At 37.0% G+C, this 24,260-nt stretch overlaps 1 protein-coding gene across 1 annotated transcript; it reads left to right on the top strand.

Moving 5' to 3' along the window:
• The first annotated feature begins 969 nt into the window (after positions 1-969).
• On the top strand, positions 970-22,607 carry LOC103973785 (regulatory-associated protein of TOR 1). The gene is made up of 23 exons (XM_009388446.3): positions 970-1,591; positions 4,015-4,117; positions 9,382-9,464; positions 9,551-9,709; positions 9,804-9,920; positions 10,012-10,172; positions 10,453-10,607; positions 10,685-10,829; positions 10,932-11,010; positions 11,175-11,276; positions 12,320-12,403; positions 12,502-12,612; positions 12,815-13,168; positions 13,251-13,440; positions 13,639-14,256; positions 14,432-14,761; positions 14,888-15,011; positions 18,188-18,312; positions 18,403-18,548; positions 18,641-18,742; positions 21,050-21,135; positions 21,664-21,748; positions 21,900-22,607. Exons 1-23 carry the CDS (start codon positions 1,286-1,288, stop codon positions 22,236-22,238), a joined length of 4,104 nt encoding a protein of 1,367 aa, XP_009386721.2. The 5' UTR covers positions 970-1,285; the 3' UTR covers positions 22,239-22,607.
• The last annotated feature ends 1,653 nt before the right edge of the window (positions 22,608-24,260 follow it).

Genomic DNA, 24,260 nt, shown 5'->3' with positions numbered 1-24,260 from the left:
CACTTCAACGAGAAACACGTTCTCACGGCTTGCACGTCGTCGAGCTTTGCCCCCCCCCCCACCCCCTGTTGGCGATACTATTTGCGACCAAACTCGATTCTTGGTGATCTCCAAGCTCTTGTTCATGTGATTCTATTCTACAATCTCACATAACACAATTAACTCAGACATGCAGTTTCTAGATACGTCCTTATCTCATTATCTGAAATCGCAAACCGAGCTTTCTCACAAAGCTCTCCTCCTCCATTAATGGCAGAAGACATGACATCTCGTTGGGTGCAACCCACGAGGGCTTCACTTCCGCTCAGACGGCGGAGAAGCGGCGGTTTGGGGAGGGAAAGGGCACGTTGGTTATTAAAGTGCAAGTCGAGGGGCCAAATCCTATAACTCACTGCCACATTCCAGTTATTCCTCATTGGACGCATGCTACTTGCTGAGCTGGCAAGCTGTCACGCTGCTGAGCTGTGTATGCTCTTCCCTCCCTCGCCCTTTCTTCCCCATGGGGACGAAGGAAGAGCCCTTTCCCAACTATCCTCCATGGAGTGAATCCATCATCGTCTCCGTCGTCGTCCTGTTCTCTGTCCACCCACCTCGCCTTCCTTCTCCTCGAAAAAGGAAGCAAAGTCCCAAACCCTCCATCCCTCATCAGACGCCTGCCGACCCGCTCGCGTGACTTGCGTTTCATGTTTGGACGGCTGAGATGCTTTTGGGCATTATGGGAATATCGGGATTACAGCTAAAAGGCAAAAAGGGCGCAGAACGAGAAGGGCGGCTCCGAAATTTAATTTTCTAGCCTTTTTTTTTTTATTCTTAGTTTTTAATTTATTTCTCTCTCCTGTAATGCACTATAAGAACGGGTTTTAATTATTATTACTACTAATATTATAACAATTAGTAGGGCGAAAAGAAGAGAGTAACTACTGTTCTTTTAATTTGGTCGAGTGTCTTTTTTATTATTATATCAATTTTTTTATTCTTCCGTTCGCTCGGCTCTTTCCTCTCGCCATTTCCCTCCGCCTCCACACCACCCCCCTTTCGAGAAAAACCTAGGGTTTCTATTCCCATCCTCCCACACCCGCCTCACCACAGAGCTGGATTGCTCCTCCTTCCTTCGGCGGATTTCCATGCGCCGCTGGGCCAGCGGCTTCGTCGATTAGGCCGCGCCCGCGATCTCCGCCGATCGGTGCCAGGGAACCGCGGGTAGGTCCTCGGGTTGGGATTCCATTTTCGAGGCGACGGTTGCGGCCAGGCGGGCCGGGTTTGGGTTATCGGGAGCTTTGATCGGATGGCGTTGGGAGATCTGATGGCGTCCGGGTTGTCCGGGTCTTCGGCGTCCGTTTCGAACCATTTGGATGAGTTCTCCGGCCGGGAGGACGGGGACGGGGCCACAGCCGCGGAGGGGAGCGAGCCTGAGGTGGCTACCCCGGCCGGGGGTATCCTAGCGGTAAGGGCGTCCGCTGCGGCCACCAGCATGGTGTACTTGCCGCACACGGTCGTGCTGTCCGATTTCCGGCACGAGGGCTTCGAGGATTGCGCCGCAGTGGGGCCCTCGGATAACGGGTTGGTGTCTAAGTGGCGGCCCAAGGACCGGGTAATGTGTTTTCCAGTGCCTTTTCGGTTTGCCTTTCAACTCATATGCTTTCGTAGTCTTCCATGGTGAATAAATGGTGTTTGTGGTTCTGTCTGATCGTTGGTGGTGCTATTGTTGAGCAAGAGCACTCCTTGAAAAGAGGACCAGAAGAACAAAGGAATTCTTGGAAACAGAAACAAAAAATGCACAAACATATTATTCATATTTTTCCTTGGAGAGTGATTTAGTTTTTCACTGAAATTAGTCAGAAGAGCTTAGAATACTTGCTTTTTTCTGGACTTTCTGCAATTGAAAGGGATCATACAACCTGTATCAATCATACATCCCGAGGTGGATAACTGATTTTCTTGAAAGGAGGACCAGAAGAACAAAATCAATATTGGAAATAGAAATGAAAAATGCACAAACCTTTTATTATTCTTTTTTTTTTCGTGGGGAGGGATTCAATTTTTCACTGAAATTGGTTAGAAGAGATCGGAATACTTGCATTTTGCTGAACTTCTGCCATAGAAGGGGAGTATATCAGCCAATATCAATCATACATCATGCGCAGATAACTGATTAAGTTCTTTGTACTTTGTATTTTTGATTGAAACCATGAGTCGCTTGGTTGCAAAAAGGGTTTGCTTGTTTGCTAATGTCTGTTATTTGATTTTTCACTTTGCAGTGATGTCCTCATAACAAAGATCTATCGCTTGGTCATAGTAAATAACTCAACATTCTTGTTCAGATCTGTAGCATGCTGAAGATTGAACCTCTTGAAATTGGAAACTATGGAGAGCACATCTTTATGTCTATGCTCTTGCCATTCAACGATTTTTTCTTTAGTAAAATTTAAAAATATGGGAAAAATATTACGAGGCAATACAAGTTGAAATTATGGGAAGAACAAATCTTTGTTATTTAGGACATTAAAAAGAACAAGTGCATTTTGGATATGGATTTTGGTAGCTATGATGACCTTGTTAGGATGGTAAGACTTATGAATCTAGTCAATCTGTTTAACACAATATGATGGGGGAAGCATTTTATGAGAAGCCTTTTATCTTTCCAAATTGATAGATCTTTTAACATTGAGGCCCAGTTTGAAACTATTTCATGATTTTAATTTCCACATACATGGTGACTCCATGATAATATGCAATATAATGACAATAGCATGATTGCTTTCTCATATACCACATCATGATTAGATCTTCAAGTAATTTGCCTATTTGTAGATCCTATAGGAAACTGGCACATATTGCTGTTGTATATTAAAAAATAAAACTGACACTCATCCTGATTTAATTGATTGAGATGCCATTGTTGCAAACAATGGAACTGCTAGTGGGGAAAAAGTATATTAGAAAGTGCCTATTTTAGTTTTAATGGAGGTTTTTAGTACTGATTGGACCAATGCATACTGATTGGTACTTTACCGTGTGACCTAGTATTGATATCAAAATATGTAGCTTGTACTGGTACATATACTACTCATTTTTTTATTTATTTTAATTTAATGATACTGCATAGTATGAGTGGGTATACTATTTGGTAGATCATGATGTACCTATCCGATGGATTATTGAACCTGGTATAAGAGTAGTCTTTAAAACCTTGGTTTTAACTTGTATTAAAGTAAGAGGTTGTATTTGCTTGCGTTTTGCAAATTTCTGGATCTGATAAGGTTTGCCTGCTATAATGTAAGATTTGTTTATTTTAGTTCTTGAAAGGACACTACATTTGTCATGCCATCAAATAGTGGTACCTCTCGTAGTCAGACGGTGCACTTTTTAAACAGAGATTTCTTGCCGCAGAGATTATTAATAAATTTGAAAATATTTCTTGCTGAAGTTTTAATAGACGGTAGTTTTCTTCATTTGGATTCTTGATTGTTACTACTTAATACAATTGTTGTGTTGAATGAACAGGTAACCCACTTTTTTTCCTCCTTATATATCAGTATCATTGGGATTGTGCAATGCTTTTCTGCATTCTTTTTTATTTGCTTCCTGGACATGGCTTTGGGCCTTGAGGGAATGTGTGGGCATCAGACATTTTAAACCAAATGCATTTTACATCGAGATCAGGGCTGCTAATTTTGATGCTAATTGTCTCCTTGTGTGTCCATCACTTGTTTTTGATTTATCAAACTTTTGCATGTAAAGATAACAATTTGATTTTTTTTTTTTTAGTCTCTCTTTGGTTAGCTTCTGGACCCTGTAGAAAAATTATGTCTGTGACTTTTCTTCTTATTTTCAGATTATTCCTTCATTCTGGTGGTGATATTATAATAGATAAAAGATTGTTCCTACATTGTGGTTCCCATAGTTTAATACATAAGTATTGCTGATGAAAGTGTCCTGGTATTCCTTTCTGTTTTTAACTGAATTTTGATGTTCAATTTGCATATTAGTTTAATAATAAGTTTTGTAGTGCAGCTGAAGACTGGGTGCGTTGCGCTTGTGTTATGTTTAAATATTGGTGTTGACCCGCCTGACGTTATAAAAATATCTCCATGTGCTCGAATGGAATGTTGGATAGGTGATTTGAGACTTCTACCACTTTTTCCTTATTCCCCATCTGCTATCTCACTGGATGCTCTTTATTCTAATGTTGCCAAGTCATGTTTTTTATGTTTTGGCTGCCATAATAATAATAATAATAATAATTAAATACAACAAAATATATGCATTTATTCTTATGAGAAGTAATCCTTTCTCCTCTTCTTTTTCTACTCCTTAATTTTTGTCAAGTCATGTATTGCTTTCCTCTTTATCATTCCTGTTGCTGCATGCCATAACTAATCATGTATGATGCATTGTGTATGGATAATACTTGGTGACCTGCACACTTTTTGTTTCTGGAGATTTCTTATTGCTACCTTGATGCTGGTACATGACAAAGTCTCACATACCGGTCGGGTGATACATGCTAATGGTATTAGTTGTTCTGACCAAAGACTAGTACTAGAGCATATAGTTAGCTACCTCCCAAAATACTGTACCACATAGTTGTCTGGAGAGGTGTCGAGTCCAATACCAGACTGAGCTTTTAGGCCTTGTCACTTGGTACCAATCTTGTCTTTGGTCAAGTGGCATGTGAATGGCAAGGAACACTTAAATTGCTTCCAAGAAGTTGACATATGCAACTATTAAGGATAATTGCTGATAGGTTGTTGCATGGTTACAGTCTTTATGGTTTTAAAGCATGAAACCTATGGTAAAATAGTTGATGCTTTTGACGTTATAACTTAGCTTCAATTATGCAAATCAGAAGGATAATCTGGTGAGTGATTTGAAGGAAGGTTTGCAACACCTCCCAGCAAGGAATGCTATTTTGCATACCAGACCCTTATTGGTTGCTGGCCAGACCTGTATGTGTCCACCATCAGTCCTGGTGAAAGGGAGAACCATGTCGTTTGGTAGGGTTCCTTTACTGATTTGATAACTTATCAACTCGTGGAACATGGTAAACCGAGCAGTATGCCAGGTACATGATCAGTACCAGTACATGGTTTATACAAGGTGCTAATTTTTTTATATTTTCAGCCTTTTTCATGTTTTCTTGGAACTCAGTTTGTATGTACATGATATGCCGGAATCGTTGGACCCATACCGGTCTGGGCTAGGACCAGCATGGGTCCAACACCCAAATTTAAAAACCTCAGTTTGATTTAACTTATACTACAAAGAATTTCTCTTCTTGATGTGTGATATTAGTTCTCAATTTTTTGGAATTCTCTTTGCAAGCACATTCTGCAGAACAACATCATGTTGTCCTATAGTTCAAGTCAGAGTTGCTGTTACCTATTAATTTGATAGCCTCAATTGTTTTCTTTATTTCATGGTTGTTCCAAAAAGAAAAGGAACCATTAGGCTTGGTAATTCAATATTCATTGATACTAGTGTCTGGCTTATTTTACCGAAAGAATCTTTGCTATTGTTTTGATTGACTTTAGTTCTGATAATATTTGAACTATGGGCAAACCCGGTGCACAAGGAACTCTATGGGATCTGGTGAGGGTCAATATACTTAGCCTTACCTTACCTCTATATTTAGAGAATTTTTTTGTGACTTGTATCCTTGGCTCCTAGATCGCAAAGGAGCAATTTCCTAGATCGCAAACTAGCAACCTTACCACTCATCCTCTAAGATTTGAATGTGAAACCTAAAAGGAAAAATAGTTTGTTACCATATAGCTGAGTGCTGCTGTACTACCAGTTAAGGATTCTTTCCTAATTGCATAAGCTAGTAATTGTTATAGGGGGTGCTGTTCATGTTTACAGTATAGAAGGCTCTTTGACATTTGTCTTATGCATAGATGAAACTAGAAATTGCTTCTAAGGTTTTTCATTGCTTCCCCAAATTATCAATCTGTTACTTGGGTAGTAGCACCAAAGTATGGAATTTAAGTTTCTCCAAAATTTTCATGTACAGAATCAGGAAATATGAGATCTTGTAGACCAATTTAAATCTGTTTTAGTTTGTGGATATTTTCAGGCTGGTTGAGGTGAGTTCTTATCTGAAGTTGCAACATTTTTTTCTACTGCTTATAGAAATAGTATCTTCAAGTCACACTTCATAGTCTAGTAACGGAAGCTACATTGGTGCCTGGTACATATATTTTTACAATTTGAGGGATATTACTAGGGACATTTCTTGTTCATTATGGCTACAATTGGTCTTCTCATTCCAAGAAAAGTGATGCTTTGATCCCTCGATAGGATATTGGCCTAATCTAATTGGATTGACTGTCAGCCTTTTAGATGAATTGTGATGATTGTCAAGTAAATCTATAAGATTAAGACTGGATATGTTGTTAATCTTTTGGATGAATTGTTATTAGAATAAGATTTGATTGGTTGTGTCAGCCATACGGAAGAATTGTTATGATTGTGTAGGTAATCAATTATCTTAGTCCTTTGAAGTTATAATTATTCCGGTTTACTTTCTCTTGGTATTCTTTCTGTTTTTGAGGTAAATTTGCAGGATTGTCACCACATGTTTTAATTGCTGTCAAAGAGGGTCAAAAGCTCAGTGGTCATTGTTTGGATCAATTGGACAGTGCCATAATTTGATTTGTGGATCTATCATAGGATAAATGTAGCTAATGAGTAAAAAACAAGGGGATTGAAACCAAGGAATGCAAGCTCATACCAGACATTGCACTGGTCGCAGCTGGACCGATACATACCATTAGTGCTGATGCCAGTGTAAACAGTAGGTACTAAAGAGGAAGAATGAGAAGAGGAAGCGGTGGAAGAAGAGGAAGTGATGGAGGAAGATGAACAGGAGTAAGGAGGACGAAAGAAGGAGGCGGTGGAGGAGGAAGCATACCTGAAAAGAGGTTGGCGATGTGCTGTGGTGGACCACAATGGGTTCCCCGTGTCGAGATGGAGAAGAGGGCTTGTAAATTCACAGTGGGCTTGTAAAAAACAAGGGGATTGAACCCAAGGATTGCAAGCTCATACCAGACATTGTACTGGTCCCAGCTGGACCGATACATACCATTAGTGCTGATGCCAGTGTGAACAGTAGGTACTAAAGAGGAAGAATGAGAAGAGGAAGCGGTGGAAGAAGAGGAGGAAGAGGAAGTGATGGAGGAAGACGAACAGGAGTAAGGAGGAAGAAAGGAGGCGGTGGAGGAGGAAGCATACCTGAAAAGAGGTTGGCGATGTGCTGTGGTGGACCACAATGGGTTCCCCGTGTTGAGATGGAGAAGAGGGCTTGTAAATTCACAGTGGGCAGTGGAGAGCTAGGCGGCTCCACACCTCATCACTATCCTTGATTGAAGCCATGAAAAGCAAGTATGCTACAAACATGAATCAAGCATAAAGAAAGAGAGAGGAAGGTAAAAATAAGGTGTCAATCATAAAGAACCGACTCTGTTAATAGTCCATTATGTCAGTAATATTTCAGTATGTAATGCTTCACTCATACTAAATGGAAGAGTTTAGTCCCTCCTAAGACTGGTGGAGGACTTAAACCTTGTCTTTCCAATTTAAACACAACTGGAACTCCCTCGAGCTAAGATTTAAGTTGTATATTTCCAATTTTTAACTAAAGGAGAATGCTGAAGTAATGATACTAAGATTAGCATTTTGACATAGGGACCACCACCCATAATCTGCTCATGGAATACTTTAAATCCTTTAAGAATATATAAAAAAAAATTGAGTCAACATAACCAATTTAACTGAAATTTGACTCAGTTTTTATTGAGATGCATCATCTTTTCTTTGTAGCATTGAGGTGCTGATCATGTCGAGGATCTTGTACTTCATGCTTCTTTTCCTTTCTTGTCTGTTGGATCTTTTAGGTTGCTTGTGATGTAGGACGAGTAGCAATGGATTTTTTTTGATGATAGAGAGATAAAAAGAGAGAAAAAAAGAGATAAGAACTGAAAGATAATTGAAAAACATAAAGAGATAACTACTAGACTCGCTTTTGGCTCAAGGAGCGAACTCTCATGATGAGAGCCTCGCACCTCCGCGTCTCACATGTGGATGATTGAATTTTACCATTAGAAACATAATGTGGCCTCACACTACTTACACACAAGGTGAGAAAATAACACGATTCATTAATTCATCTCTCATTGATGCATTACAATGTTCTAACCCCTTTTTATAGGCTCAAGTACAAGAATAAAAAGAAAATTAGTAAATTACAATCACATCAAATCAAATATATGATCTGTTCCTTTCTTCGAAGAAGATAATATTTTTGATTTGATTTGAAGGATAATCTTCCTTTGTTTGACGATATTATTAATTCATAAACTTCCATATATGTAGAGATGAATCTTTAAAATCTTTCATCAAGATTTACAATCTTCATTCCATAACGAATTTGTTTTCTTTCACTCTTTTCTGCATTTGTTTCCTTTTTCTTCACCTTGAGTAGATGTTGTCATCTAACAACTTATCACATATGCAAATAATCTCTAACTAATAAAATTTATTCAGATAATATATAAATTAAATTGCTCCTGCATCAGTTTGTCTTGTTAAGTATGGTTACTTTTACTCGCTATATGTTGATCTACTGGCTCACATATGCTCAAATACCTTTTACATGTTATCAAGTTTGCTGCCTTTTTTTTGTTTTGTACTTCTTACGCCAGCTGTCTTTCTTGCTGGCTATTTATAGTTTAGTTACACAAGGTTTCTATGTAAGTTCTCTTCAATCATTCAATTGCTGCTTAATCTTGCTGCTGCAATTGGGTTTGTTTTACTCAGAATCATCCATGTTAAGTTGATAGATAACAGTGTTTGATCACTTCAGGAATAACATATTATCATAATGTTTGTGTTTGCTTTGATCACTAGTAACTAATCTGTGCATTATTGGTATTGGAGATCAGGCTAATTATATAATAGTTCTGACTTTGCAGTTGCACAACATTTTGCAGTTACTCTGATGATGGATTTGTAAAATTTAATATGTTTCCTGTAGTTATGCAACTCAGTGATGTGGGACCAAATTTTCTTGGCTGAATAATTTTTTTTAAAAATCAGAAGTTGTCGCGTGGTGACATTTCCTATGTTTTTTTACTCAGGCTACAGTATTTTTTTTTTGTTGATTTTGAACTTCTTTTGCATGGTCTATTATGATCTTATACTTGAGGGCTTTGCTTTGCAGATTCACTTTTTGGGTCAGTGTTTGATGCACTATCATATGTGAGCATGTAGAAGTTAATTTGTGTAGGCTGTTCTGGCTAATATTCTATAATGTTGATCGCACTTTTAACTTTGAGTTGCTATCAACTTTCTAAACTTGAATATTTTCTTGTTCTTAACCAGATCCACATTCTATGGCTGCTCCCAAAGCCCTTGAAACAATTGGAAAGGCATTGCATGCTCAATATGAGCGTTGGCAACCTCGGGTAAAGCCAAAATTGACCTTTGGTGCTGTTGTATTACACATTGTATTTACCATTGGGTGTAGATATGACCTTTGACCGGATGGCAGGCTCGTTATAAACTTCAACTGGATCCTACTGTGGAGGAAGTAAAGAAGCTCTGCAATACCTGTCGCAAATATGCTAGGTCAGAAAGAGTTCTCTTCCATTATAATGGGCACGGAGTACCAAAGCCTACTGCTAATGGAGAAATTTGGGTTTTCAACAAGGTTTTTCTCCATAATACTAGTATAGTGATTTATGCCTGATTTTTTACTTTTGTCTAGATGTTTAATTGTCTGATATATTTTTCCTTGTAAACAGAGTTATACACAATATATTCCATTGCCAATTAGTGAGCTTGATTCTTGGCTTAAAACACCATCAATATATGTCTTTGACTGCTCTGCGGCGGGGATGATTATCGGTGGTTTTTTAGAGGTTCACTATTTTAACCACAGTTTCTCAATGCGCAATTTTTGTTGGTATACAATGTTTTGATGATCTTTGAATCTTGTTCTTTGGTACCCAGCGCCAAGAGTGGAATTCTTCTGGTGCCACGGTTTCAGCATCAAAGGACTGTATTCTGCTTGCTGCTTGTGAAGCTCATGAAACCCTTCCACAGAGTGCTGAATTTCCTGCTGATGTGTTCACATCCTGCTTGACCACTCCAATTAAAATGGCATTGCGATGGTCAGTTTTCTTTCCTTTTTTTTTTTTTCTGTATGTGCTTCTTAAAAATTGATCTCAAGTACTTGCTCATGAATTTTAGAGGTTCTGTTATCATGACATATTCATTTCATCTACAATTTTGTGTACCATGTAGAACTTTTAAGCTTGATCTTTTGTTCTAGTTTTGTACATTGTTTAAAAGAAAGAATATTTTTCATGAATTTATGTAAGCATTTGCAATTTCTGGTAACTTCTTGTACTACATTTAAAGTGTTTAACATAGCCCCTTCTTTTCTTTCAGGTTTTGCTCTCGCTCTTTACTCCGTGCTTCTCTTAGTTACTCTCTTATCGATCAAATTCCTGGTCGTCAAAATGACCGAAAGACACTTCTAGGAGAGTTGAATTGGATTTTTACTGCTGTCACTGACACAATTGCATGGAATGTCCTACCTCATGGTATTAGAATTGGTTTTCTTTCTGAATTTCCAGTAAGATGAAGGATGGTGTTCAAAAGTTTTAATGTAATTGTGCAGATCTTTTTCAGAGGTTGTTTCGGCAAGATCTTCTAGTTGCAAGTCTTTTTCGAAATTTCCTACTTGCTGAGCGAATAATGCGGGCTGCAAATTGCTCTCCTGTTTCCTATCCATTGTTGCCACCAACTCATCAGCACCATATGTGGTAGCTATATGGAACCTTTCTTTATTTCTTTCTCTGTATCATTTGTGTAATATTGTACACTTTTATGAGGCTGTGTTCTAGCATAAGTGATACCTGTTTCAGGGATGCATGGGACATGGCTGCTGAGATTTGCTTGTCTAAGCTTCCACAGTTGATTGCCGATCCAAATGCAGAATTTCAGGTATCAGTTTTCTTTGACATTGTTTATCATATCTTCTAATTTTCTGTCTTAGCATCTTGCTGAATACTATAGAATGGGCAAATTGCTCATATAGTATCGTGGGTTGCTTTCTTTATGTTATCATTCTTATGCTGCTGATTGATATTTTGACTTGTTTACATCAGCCAAGCCCATTTTTCACCGAGCAATTGACAGCTTTTGAGGTGTGGCTGGATCATGGTTCTGAGCATAAGAAGCCACCAGAGCAGTTGCCGATAGTTCTCCAGGTAAGTGCTCAAGATAGAGGAACATCCCCATTTCCTATCATTTTGTTTAGTATTTTGTCTTATATGCTAAAGCAAATTCGCTTTGCTGGTTCTGCTGTTCTGTTGCATTTTTCTATTTTACTTGTTATATTGTGTGTAATTCACTCCAGGAAATGTTATAAACAAATATTACGTTTGCCAGGGAATCTCCATATTGGAATTGCCAGGATTTAGTAATATCACCATACTTGAATCAGGAAGTGAAAAATATACCATCATAAGTTTGTAAACGGCTAATTTTTGACCAACAAAAGAGGGTTTGTATGATGTAATTTATACCTTAGGTTTGTCTAAAACGAACAAGCTAGATTGTTTAGTGCAATCTAATATTTTGTGATGAGGAAGCTACTAGTGATAGTATAGTGGAGTTAGGCAGCTGCAGTGCTACAGAAAAGTCAGTGCATTCCTCTCTTTTGCAACTTTGCATGCGGATATTGATTAAGGCGACCATTTTTATCTATTTGGAAGTGTTCTTTTTGCATATGTAAGGCAACTATATGCATGAACATTTTTTTATAGTTTGCAAGATTGGCATCAAGATCGGATTGGATAGGGATGATATAATTGGATTAGCAGAACCGGTTGGATCAGATTGGCAGGATTGGAATTGATCTTGAAAATTGTTTAAAAGTTATAAAAATAAAAAGAATATTTCATATGTTATATGCCAAAATTTGTTAGCTATGTTATAGCTAACAAATTTGTTATGTTATATGCCAAAATTTGTTGTAGTGAAACAGAACATAAAATTCAAGGTTTTAGCTATGTTATATGCCAAAATTTGTTAGCTTAATATTTCATAAGATATATAACTTTTTTAAAAATTTTGAAGCTAGAAGATATGAAATTGTATAAAAAATAGCATTGAGAAATAATGGAGAATAATTTATTTCTCTTGTCCTTAACAACAGATTTACTTTCCATATTGTTTTTACAATTTCCTCTTCTACTTTGTTGGTCTCCTGAGTGTTGCTGAATTAATTCTTTTATTGTTTTTCCTCTAGGTTTTGTTAAGCCAATCTCATCGATTCCGAGCATTGGTACTGTTAGGAAGATTCCTTGATATGGGACCTTGGGCTGTGGATCTGGTCTGTGATTGCCAATTTCTAGTCTTTGTTCCATTATTTGCACATGTAATTATACTTCTGTTCTAATTTATTTCATTTGAAAACCTTGGTTCTTTCAGGCCTTGTCTGTTGGGATATTTCCTTATGTTCTAAAGCTTTTACAAACTACTGCAACTGAATTACGTCAAATTCTTGTGTTCATCTGGACCAAGATTCTTGCGCTTGATAAGGTATATTACTTCAATATAGTGTACCATGGATTATAGTGTTTCTGTCAATTCTTATTTTGTTGTAGATCTAATTGAATTATATCAATTGGTTTGGTTCAAGATATTCTGGAGAAAACAAAGCCTTTGGTAATTTTATATTTGTGGTTGGCCTGCTATATGTTAATTGACTAATTCAGAGTTTACATTGTTTCTGCAATATTAGTCTTGTCAGGTAGATCTGGTGAAAGATGGAGGTCACACATATTTTATCAGGTTTCTGGACAGCATGGATGCATATCCTGAGCAACGAGCAATGGCAGCTTTTGTTTTAGCTGTTGTTGTGGATGGACATCGGCGAGGACAAGAAGCATGCATTCAAGCAAATCTAATACATGTTTGTTTGAAACATTTGCAACTCGCTAATCCAAGCGATGGGCAAACAGAACCTTTACTTCTTCAGTGGCTATGTCTATGCCTGGGAAAACTCTGGGAGGATTTTCCAGAAGCACAAATCATAGGTCTGCAAGCAGATGGGCCATCGATAATTGTTCCTTTATTGATGGAACCACAACCTGAGGTAGGAATTCTTTTGTATATTTGTAATCAATGTTTGAAATCCTCCAATTTCAATCTAATGTATTTTAAAATCTGTTTGTCAGGTTAGAGCTGCTGCTGCTTTCGCTTTGGGTACTCTTATTGATGTTGGAACCATCACATTTGGTGAGGGACATGGAGGTGTTGAGGACATTGATGTTGATGAAAAAATAAAATCTGAGCTGAGTATTATTAGAAGTCTTCTGCAAGTTGCTGCAGATGGAAGTCCTTTGGTTAGGGCTGAGGTTGCTGTTGGTATGTGTAACTATCAAAACATTCTTAGTGTACCTGAAAATCTAGATTCTCTTAAGGTCCTTTTTTGGGTTCTTATTTTGCTGGGGGATTTACCTCTTCATGGCTTTACAACATTTTTGCATTTCTTTATAGCAAATTAAAATTGACTTTGATGAATAATTTGCTTAGTTTGATTTATGAAATATACATGTTTAACAGCTCTTGCTCGCTTTGCCTTTGGTCACAACAAGCATCTGAAGTCAATTGCTGCTGAATACTGGAAGCCCCAGGCTAACTCCCTTCTGAGCTCCTTGCCATCTTTGGCTAGCATTAGCAATCCTAGTTGCTATAACCCAAGTCAGTTTATTCAGGTAGGGAGCACCATTTCCTCAAACATTGGTCCTGTATTAAGGGGTAGCAGTGACAACACTGCTGGTGTTCGAGATGGAAGGATCTCTACAAGTAGTCCCGTCACATCAACTGGCGTTATGCTTGGTTCTCCGCTATCTGATGATTCTTCACATCATTCTGATTCTGGTATATTGATAAAAGAAACTGCCAGTAATGGGGTCATTGATTACCCTAGAGCAAGACCTCTTGATAATGCTCAATATTCTCAATTTATTTTGGCCATGTGTAACATGGCAAAAGATCCGTCTCCGCGTGTTGCCAACGTTGGCCGAAGGGCACTCTCTATAATTGGTATTGAACTAGTGGTTGCAAAAGCTGCAAGGTTTGGTGCTGGGGGTATACACCAAGGAGATTCTTGTGCTCCATCTCATCTTTCAAATCTTTCTGGGTTAGCACGCTCATCTTCATGGTTTGACTTAAATGCTGGTAAGATTCTTATTGTTCATGACTTGTAGCATTCTTTATCCTGTTTATAGTTTTCTATTGGTTTATCACTTGGCATCACTTAATTATGTGCTATTTTGGCAGAGAAGATATTTTTCTAGGTTTTTATTCTTATGTATATATGCACTTTTCAGTATTAAATGATTAATTTATGCAGGCCAGTTATCAATGACATTCCGAACTCCTCCTGTTAGTCCTCCTCGACAAAATTATCTGACAGGATTGCGTCGTGTGTGTTCTTTGGAGTTCAGGCCACACCAACTGAGTTCTCCAGACACTGGACTAGCTGATCCACTTTTAGGAGCTTCTGGATCTTCTGGGGGTTCTGAGCGTAGCTTACTCCCGCAATCAACTATTTACAACTGGAGTTGTGGTCATTTTTCGAGGCCACTTCTTGCTGGTGCCGATGACAGTGAAGAAACTATTGCTAGAAGAGAAGAAAGAGAGAGAATTGCTTTAGATCGCATAGCTAAATGCCAACATTCCTGTGAGTAGGATGCTAGTTATTCTGTTATTTCTATTTATGTTGCATTGATGTTTGATCATGTTTCATTGTTGGTTCTTTTGTCCATCTGGGTGGATTTGACTTTCTACATGTATATGCATGTTTCAGCTAATAGTAAACTTGGGAATCAAATTGCAAGCTGGGACACAAAGTTTGAAACTGGCACAAAAGCTGCTTTGCTCTTGCCTTTTTCTCCTATTGTAGTTGCTGCTGATGAGAATGAACGGATCAAGTAATTCGGGTGATTAATTTCTTTTCTACTTTTACCATTTTCTCCAATTAAAACATCGTAATATAACAGTGCACTGTATGATAGCAAGATATTATATTACAGTACATCTTCTGGGACTGACTTTCTAGACTGTACACCTTTAGCTGCATCAGATAAGTTTCTTTGTTTAATAATTTTCTGGTTTGATAATTTGATTGTGTGCCTTATGGTCATTCGCTATTTACTGTAAGCAATCACTAGTTATGGTGTGAGACTTTAACTGTTTATGAAACATTTGACACGTCTTAAGATTTCTATCACAGTTATGGTCATTTTCATGTTCGAAAGCATCTTTTATATTCTTTTATTTTTCAAGGATACAGGCTAACTTTTACATAAACATTTTAGGATAATTTATTGGTACAATTGTTCTTAGGGTCAATAAATGTTTGGATAATTTAAATATCTTTGAAATAAGTGGATTGTACCTGGTTCTAGATTGCTAGCTTGTGGGGCTTCTTCTTAATGTTCCTTTTCTCTTGTTGCACGTGGGAGTGGAAGCTGAGAACATTTTGTCATTAAAATCTTGTCCTAATGATAAAGCTAATTTTTTTTTTATTTGGTCCGTAAGTGGCCTCCTTTGTTGCACATTGTCGATGCCTTTGTGAAATTCCTCGATCCAAGCCAATTAGGTCCCACAGTCACTTGTAGGAACCTCGTACCCCACACCCCCCCCTCTTCTTTTTTGTATGTTTGGTCTTTAAGTCACGTTTGCTAATCGTGGATAGGCCTCTCTCAAAGCTAAATGACATGGAGATAGGGTAGTTAACAAGTTTGCATGAAAACTATTTTGCAGAACTCACAGGCCAGTCTGTTTATTATGATTCAATCAAATTATTAATGAATCTATTGATCCAATGTTTTGGCTAGAGGTACACTAAACCATAGTTCATGCTGTCAGTTGATTTCAATGTATTCTTGATCTTTATTGATATTATTAAAGGTTGATTCAATTATGAAAAATTTCTTTGACGCATGACTAGAAATTATACAACAGCTAGAATCTATCAAACTTGTTGGGAGTAATTATATTTTGGCAAGTTCTGGGTAATATGATATATTTAAAATCGAAAAAATAAGTGGTCGAAGGGAAAGAGGAGGGAATTCGGAGTACAAGATGAGTCCCCCACAAAAAGGAAAACATGACTATGATTGTTTGCCGCAATAGTAGTATTTGCTGTTTATACCATTGTTGCACTATTCATCATCCACTATCAATAGAACAAAGAGGACAGGATGTTAGGTCTTCTATAAGACATACATAGTTACTTACTACATCTATATCTTTGTATAATATGATTAATCTTATAAATCAATAATATTTATTAGGTTGCTTGTTCTACATTATTTCATTGTTATCTTCTATACAATTTTTTCATTTTTTAAATTTTGATCTTGTTTTCTTTTAGCAAGTTAGTATATTATGAAATATGAAGTTCAGAACATTTAACATATCGGTTTTTGTTTCAAATTTTAATTTATAATTTATTTCTTGTGTTTTTTAAAATATTTTAATTTCTATTCTTAGATTATCTTTCAATTAAATTCTTGTCTTACTGATTCTGTCCAATTGATTTCTTGACCGTTGTCATATTCCCCCTGACCAATTCCATTGCCCATGTGATTTTGTGAGCTATCCATTCATCTCATACAATACTAAATCAATGCTATTGATCTATCCACAGAATCATCTATCGCAATTATGTTAGAGTTTTGGATGACAGCTAAGGAATTTTATTTTCCCTAGAACAATATTATCTGTAGGTTAATGGGCTTTTACGTGGAAGTTGCATGTCATGTGTAAGTTCATAGAATTTGTGAAATTTGATGTGCATGAAGTCCTCTTTCCAGAAGATCTTAGAAAATCCATGCCCTGTCTTTGTCCACATTTTTTAGATGGTAGAACGCAGAACTTGGACCTTCAAAATCTTTAGTCCTCTGTGAGATATATAAACCATCTAATCACATAAATTTAGGGGCTAATCCTGTAAATATTCTAATCACCTATGCTACTTGGACCAAAGATAACTCTGCTTGAAAAGCTTTGGAACCAAAATCTCAATATGTTGGTCCTTTTCTGAGTTCATCATTATCAACTTTTCAATGTTATTTTGTTGAGAAATATGCCTTGATGTAGTTGATGTAGGTTTGCTGGATGTAGTTGATGTAGGACATTCAAGTGAGGTGTGGTCACTTGAATGACCTGTTGAACCTAGAAATATCTCTGGTGAAACTAGGCCCTGCTAATACTTGGAGTGCTTCTTGGTTCATCATTATGATGTGAATTGGATCCTAGGATCAGGCTTGGTTCTATGCTTAAATTCACCAGCTTGCAGGTGTAGAAAGGATTGCAGGATGCCTAGCCCCAATAGAAAAATGATCAGCATAGAACTTCTTTCTCTCTCTCTCATTCTCTCTCAGATTCTGTGTGTAAGCTCTTAGTTGTGGTAGTGTTGGTCTCCATTGTTTAGATCTAATCTACTATTATGGACAAGCTATACGTAGATGCAAACTCAATGTTGCTTAAAGAGGTACTGTAGAACTGATGCTGCTTAATATATTCTCTCGTTGCCCCTTCCTTTTGCAGGTTTATAAGATGGGTATGGTTTTCCTTTTCTTTATATATATTTATTATAGGAATGCAGTATACATGTTCTAACTTTTCAATGTCTGTTTATGATTTTGAGTTCTAGTGAGACATTAGTGTATGATACATAGTATATTTGTTGCATATTTGTAGCAACAGGCTCATTATAAGAGAAGTTCTTATTGTGGCAGTTCCACTATGGACTTCTATGAGTTTCCTTGTGTTTCTCCTCACTAGGAAGTCTTGTGTGGTTTGTTTTAGGGCCTTAACTTTTGGGCCACAGTATAGTATTTTGTACTTGATGATAATAAGGTCAATATTTCAAGAATCATGTGGCCTTTTCAATGCTTAGCATATAAAGTTCCTGTTCTAATAAAAGTTTTAAACAATTGGTCAGTAAATTGTACTTCTAAATGTCAGATATTGATATGACATATTTACTAATTTCCTTGCTGAATATCAGATACTGATCTGAAATATTTATCAATTTCCTGTCTTGGCCATTGAGATTACATTATCCTTTTTATCCTAAAACTGAATTTGTTCACAGGATATGGAATTATGAAGAAGCTACTCCATTGAACAGCTTTGATAATCATGATTCTTCTGATAGAGGAATATCTAAGTTGTGTCTTGTGAATGAACTTGACGACAGTTTGCTTCTAGTTGCTTCGAGTAAGCCTCCTGTGATTAAGCAGCAGCTGTAGTTTTAGTAGAGAACAGCACATTATAAACTTGTGGTTGGGTTATTCATGTGTAATGCAGGTGATGGAAATGTTCGCTTTTGGAAAAATTACACTGTAAAGGGGAAGCAGAAGCTCATAACTGCATTTTCTTCAGTTCAAGGTCATCGAGGTGCTGCTCGCGGTACAAATGCAGTAGTGGACTGGCAGCAGCAATCTGGTTATTTGGTACTATGTTTCCCAATTTGTAACCACTTTGTGTGAATATCTTGCAGTTTGTGATGCATGTGGTTCTGACACTATTTATTTGACTTAATTAGTATGCCTCTGGTGAGATATCATCTATCTTGCTTTGGGATCTGGACAAAGAGCAACTTGTCAGCTCTATTCCATCATTATCTGATAGCAGCATATCAGCACTGGTGAGGGCTTTCTTGCTTCTTATTTGTATAGTTGACTAAAAGTGATTCTTGGAATTACTTGTAGCATAGGCATGTAGCTTAATTCGTATGAAATCCCGGTTGTCCTGTGTTTCTCTTTTAAGGAAGTTTTGTTAAGCCTTTGCTATTAATATCAGTTTTCTTTACCTACAATTCTTCATTATAAGTGTTTAGAATTTGATTATTATCCTGGTATATTTTTGTTGTCATGTGCATGGTGCTCTTGGCCATGGTGGATGTGGTTGGATGGGATGTATATTTGTTTATAGAATCTTAACTAAAGAGGAACTAGGATGACTTCTCAACCTGAATTCTGGGCTGGTATATTTCCCCTCTTCCCAGAATTCAGATCTTGTAGCCAAAACTGGAGATCATGATGTTAATTGCATAGTTTCCTCCATTCATGAGTTAGACTCTTGTGCTACATGCAATTAGTACATGTGGAGTTTCTAGGTGTACTAAAGTGGAAATGTTGGGCTTCTTTCATTGTCATTGAATTGTTAAATCATTCCTTTTTATTGAATTTCTTTGGTAAAGCTTAATATATATAGAAGTTAATTGCGAATTTGGTGGAGTATGAACTTCGCAGAATCCCAAGGAGTTGCATGGATCACTGGGTGTTGGTAGTTTTTCTACTTGAATATTCATCACCAAGATAGTTCCTAAATTGGAATATTTCTTGACAACAGTTTGCAGTTTCGGTTAACGGACTTGTGCAAACCTTTTAATCTTTAGTTATACCATTTGATCTTTTAGTTTCACCTTTAAAACCCGATGCAAGAAACAGTCTTAAGAGTATGCGACAGGAGGCAATGTATTGTTCCCAAAGCATGAGGTTTGCCAGTTGAAGTTGGTACCATCCGTGATTAAATGCATATCTTTAGATTCAAAGGTTTCAGTGCTCTCCCTTCTTCAAGTCAATAGCTAGGGCATGCATCATACGTGTGGCAAATGTGATAGGCTGATTGTGTTGATGTATTTTCTCAGAAGAATCATTATGTCTAAACCTTTGAATCCTTTGTTAAGCTACTTTTGAAGTGTCAAGTAGATTTTCTCTTTGTTCACGTTTAGACTTGCTAACTCTCAAGACATGAGATTATTCAAGTATGCTAAATTTTATATACTTTATAGTTTGGGTGGTTGTTCTCATCTATTACATTTTCTCTAGGATATTAATTCATAAACTAAGTTGTCCATGCTCCATAGTATATGCGAGACTGGGATGGTTCCTTGGCAGCGGCTTCCTTCTTCTGGGGACATCAAAAATGAACAAGAAATTTTGACCCTTCAAGTTTCTAGGAGTTTATGTTGCTTGTGTCTCCTACACCCTGTATTTCTGTTTGATTCACTATTTGGTAATTATAATATCACATTTGAAAAGCTGATCTACTATGAATGGCACCATGTGCCGCTCATCTCTCTGCATGTCTTTATTCCACTCTTTAAATTCTCTTCCTCATGAGTCATGATTACTGCATTTGTATGTTTATCAGCAAGCAACTAGCAGTTAATATGAACAATAATAGGCAGTTCCAAAAGTTATGATACATTTATATAAATGTGAAATATAATCTATTGTTCTGTTTATATATATATATATATATATATATTTATATTTATATTTATATTTATGCATCCATTTTTTAAATTAAGTTATGAGCAGTTTTCAACTTAATTCTGAAACATGTAAATTTTTTTAATCAAATTTGATATTTGAATCTTAGTCAGAGTTATATTAAAAAGCAAAATAGTAACTTATAACTCCTTTGTGAATTGATGACATCATTATTTTAAAATTTTAAGTGATATTACTCTTTGTTTTCATCTGGTTGCAACTGGTTGGATGCTTCATTGTTATGCAAGTTGGTTCAATTTTTCTGGTTCCAACTTCATTGTTGTGTTGATGTGGGAGTGGCAGAAAGCTCAAGTATGTTCTTCTCATACACTACTTTCTACAGTAAGATTACTTTCACTGAAAAATACCTGTATCATAGTTTATCAAAATACCTAAATTTGCAGATTCTGGGTTTTTATTCTCTAGAACTACATTCATAACTATTCGAGGAGATATTAAATTTTGATCTTCTATTATATGTATGAGGTTGAAGAAAATTTTACACATTATTGAAGCTATATATTTGGGTACTTGGCAATCCATTATTGCTCAGCTTAATTACTTTAGATTTTTTAACTTGTTCCTTGTGACTATAACTTTTATATTTTTCTTTATTTGTTCTATGCTTTGATTGTCTGTATGGTGATGTCTCTGAGTCTGTTCCTCTCTTGCAGTCTGCTTCTCAAGTCCATGGGGGTCAATTTGCTGCTGGTTTTGTTGATGGTTCTATCAGAATATTTGATGTCCGCACTCCGGAAATGTGAGAATCACATATGTAGTTGCATGATAATTAGCCTGGTGTTTTGTCCTATAATATCACTTGTCCTATTTAATCCAGTTGTGTTGTAGTTTTAAAAAAGGTTTATGCAGCCCCATTTCAGTGAAGAGTGAGTAAACCACATCACATATGTCATATGTGGTAGCAGCATGCAGCTATCTGCATGGTTGGGCTGCATATAAGATGCAACTGCACAAAGGCACATATGAAGCCTTAAAAGTTCATGCAAGGCTGCATAGTAGTTTATTTATTATGCAGTTGGGTTTTTATGTTTGTACTTGTGCTCTCAAAATTTTGATCATTTGATGAAGTACATGGGATTTCTGCAGAACTTGTAACATTACTTTATGGTTTGAGGTTTTACACGTATTTTTGACTAATTTTGTGGTAAGAAACATTATATGGATCATGTTTATAGTTTGTCTAGGAAGGCTGTCTTCCTTATTCCTATCCACTGTCTGGAGTATCCTTTCTTGCATTCTTTCTGAAGTATCACATCTGGTCTTGTAGGCCTGTTTGCACAGCAAGGCCACATACCCAAAGAGTGGAAAGAGTTGTTGGTATTGGTTTTCAACCTGGACTTGATCCGACTAAGGTCAGAAAATTGTTTATTGTTTCTTTTATTCATTTTTAAGTGTGCAGTCTTACTTCTAGTTGGATATTCTATTTGATGTACATGTCGACTAAATTTTGTCGATATCTTGTGCGTAAAATATGTTGGTCTATGTTTATTTATTTAAATGCAGATTGTCAGTGCATCTCAAGCTGGGGATATACAATTTCTGGATATAAGAAACCAAACTGAGCCATATCTCACTATTGATGCACATAGGGGCTCACTTACTGCCTTGGCGATTCACCGTCATGCCCCAATCATTGCGAGCGGCTCAGCCAAGCAGATTGTGAAGGTGTTCAGCCTAAGAGGAGAGCAGCTAAGCATCATTAGATATTACCCTACTTTTATGGCTCAGAGAATAGGTTCTGTTAGCTGCCTCACTTTCCATCCATACAGAGTGCTACTTGCTGCTGGTGCAGCCGATGCCTGTGTATCTATTTATGCAGATGATAGCTACCAAGCAAGATAACTAGCTGCTATGAGTTTCATTTAGAACATGCAGACCTCTAACCAAGGAACATGGTTATAGCTACCTGATGAACAAGTGAGCTGATAACTGCAGCTACTACAGATCATCACATTTTGGGTACATAAGCCTCTGGCTCTGCATGTGAAATTTGTATCTCAGTGTTTATTAGCCTCCAATGAGCTTGGCACGTCGTCAAAATTCCTGCATCATCACTGGGGGCTCTCACAAATAATCATACTTAGGTAAAAGATGTAAATAGTTCCTTTTCTTTGGATGATTGTCTTTTTTTTTCTCATTGTCATCTTTTGTTTTGTTGAATTTGTAAAATTTCTTCATATTATAAATTAAGTATGGTGGCTTTTTGGGCTAGGTTTGTGATGTTACATCCCAAAAAGTTTCTGAGCATTAAACCACCTAGCTGCTGATGTTTCATTCTTTCTGTTGGTAAATGAGTTTCTCATCATTATGCATGTCATATTTCTATATGGCTAAATAAGTAGCAAGCTCTATCAGGGTTTCCGAAGATTGTATATTCTTTTATTACTTTGCCTTGATTAGTCTGCTGATGAATGTTTAGTTCACTGCTAAATTTTGCTTCACTTGTTGAGTATGTTTGGCATTTTGCGGTGGATGTTACTATTTGGGTTTTTTAGCTTTCATTTAGTTCACTGCTAAATAAGTTCAATTATATATGTTTTCCTGATTTCTGTGCCTCATGGCATCCATTTATTATGGTTTTACTTTATGGAGTCATTGAGTTCGTCTGCATCCTTCAAAATCATCAAATTAGCACAGAGTCCTTCAAGAGATGATCTCCGAATTTAATTCCATGTATTCAGAATAGCAGCTTATTTGTTTATTCCAATCAGATCCTTTTGGTGCTGAATTGGAGATGGATGCTTCTACTATTTAAGATCTCTAAATCCAGTACTTTAACCATCATTATAATTTTGTATTTTGGAGCAAAATGATGGCATGTACAGAGTATTGAGTTTTTTCTGAATCATTTTTAAAAGTGAGGTAGATTTTGTTCATTTGCATGGATGTCAAAGTAGCTGTTGTGGAAGGAATGTTGTTTTGCTGTCGATAGAATTGTGGCATGAACAATATTTGATTGCTCGACGCATTTGACAAATGTGTAATGAGTTTATGCAGTGGGTGGAGTGCAGGTGATTACCAAAAGCTGCTTATGCCATGAACTTGTAGTCTTTTTGTATGATGCCCAAAATTATTGTTGTATAAGGCGAAAACGTAGCAACTTTTATGCTTGTGCTCGTGCGTTGGTTGATTTATTCTGTTTAGGCGCTTGTTGATGTAGCAAGAATGCGGGGCGCAATTTTGTCCCCCTTGAAGCCATTTTTTTATTTGTCCGATATGTGGTACAATTGTTTTGGTAGATTTCTTTAGTTCTTTACCCAGAGTTGGTGTAAAACCAAAGAATCATTGGGTTATGTTCCTTGATATATAACGTCCCTTGTATAGCCGACATACGTTGCTCAGAAGGCATCACAGATACCAACTTTTCCGGTGGATGGTGGACAGTCCTACGCTATGGATAGTGCATGATGGACAATCCGATACCATGGATGCCAAGCGGGTTAGCCGCATGAAATCAACTGTGGATGGTGATGGCGTTGAACCTTATCAATTTAGGGTCGGTGTGAAACTTATGATTGTTCCGGTTAGTCCCCTAAGTGGATGGGCTTCATGTTAGGATTTTAGCTAGAAGAATTTTAATTGAGTTTCATTGAAAGGGGTATTCATGTAAAATCTACCTAATCGACCCAGGTGAAGAGGTCGTCTAAGGTTAGGATTAGTTTGAAGATTGCTTCTTAGAGATGCATTAGGAGTTGGTTAGAAGTATGAGAGAGTCTTATTAGGAGTTGGTTAGAAGTATGAGTTATGAGTAGGAGTCCAATTAGGAATTGGGGTTTAGAAGCCCTATAAGTAGTCATGTATTCACCCTCTTTTCTTAAGGAATAGATGAATCTTTTTAGCAGTCTTTGCGCAGTAACCTTGAGG

The sequence above is a fragment of the Musa acuminata genome, chromosome BXJ3-10, assembly GCF_036884655.1.
Source record: "Musa acuminata AAA Group cultivar baxijiao chromosome BXJ3-10, Cavendish_Baxijiao_AAA, whole genome shotgun sequence".
Lineage (NCBI taxonomy): Eukaryota > Viridiplantae > Streptophyta > Magnoliopsida > Zingiberales > Musaceae > Musa > Musa acuminata.
Note: the sequence above shows the minus strand (reverse complement) of the source record. Positions and strands in the feature narration are given on the sequence as shown.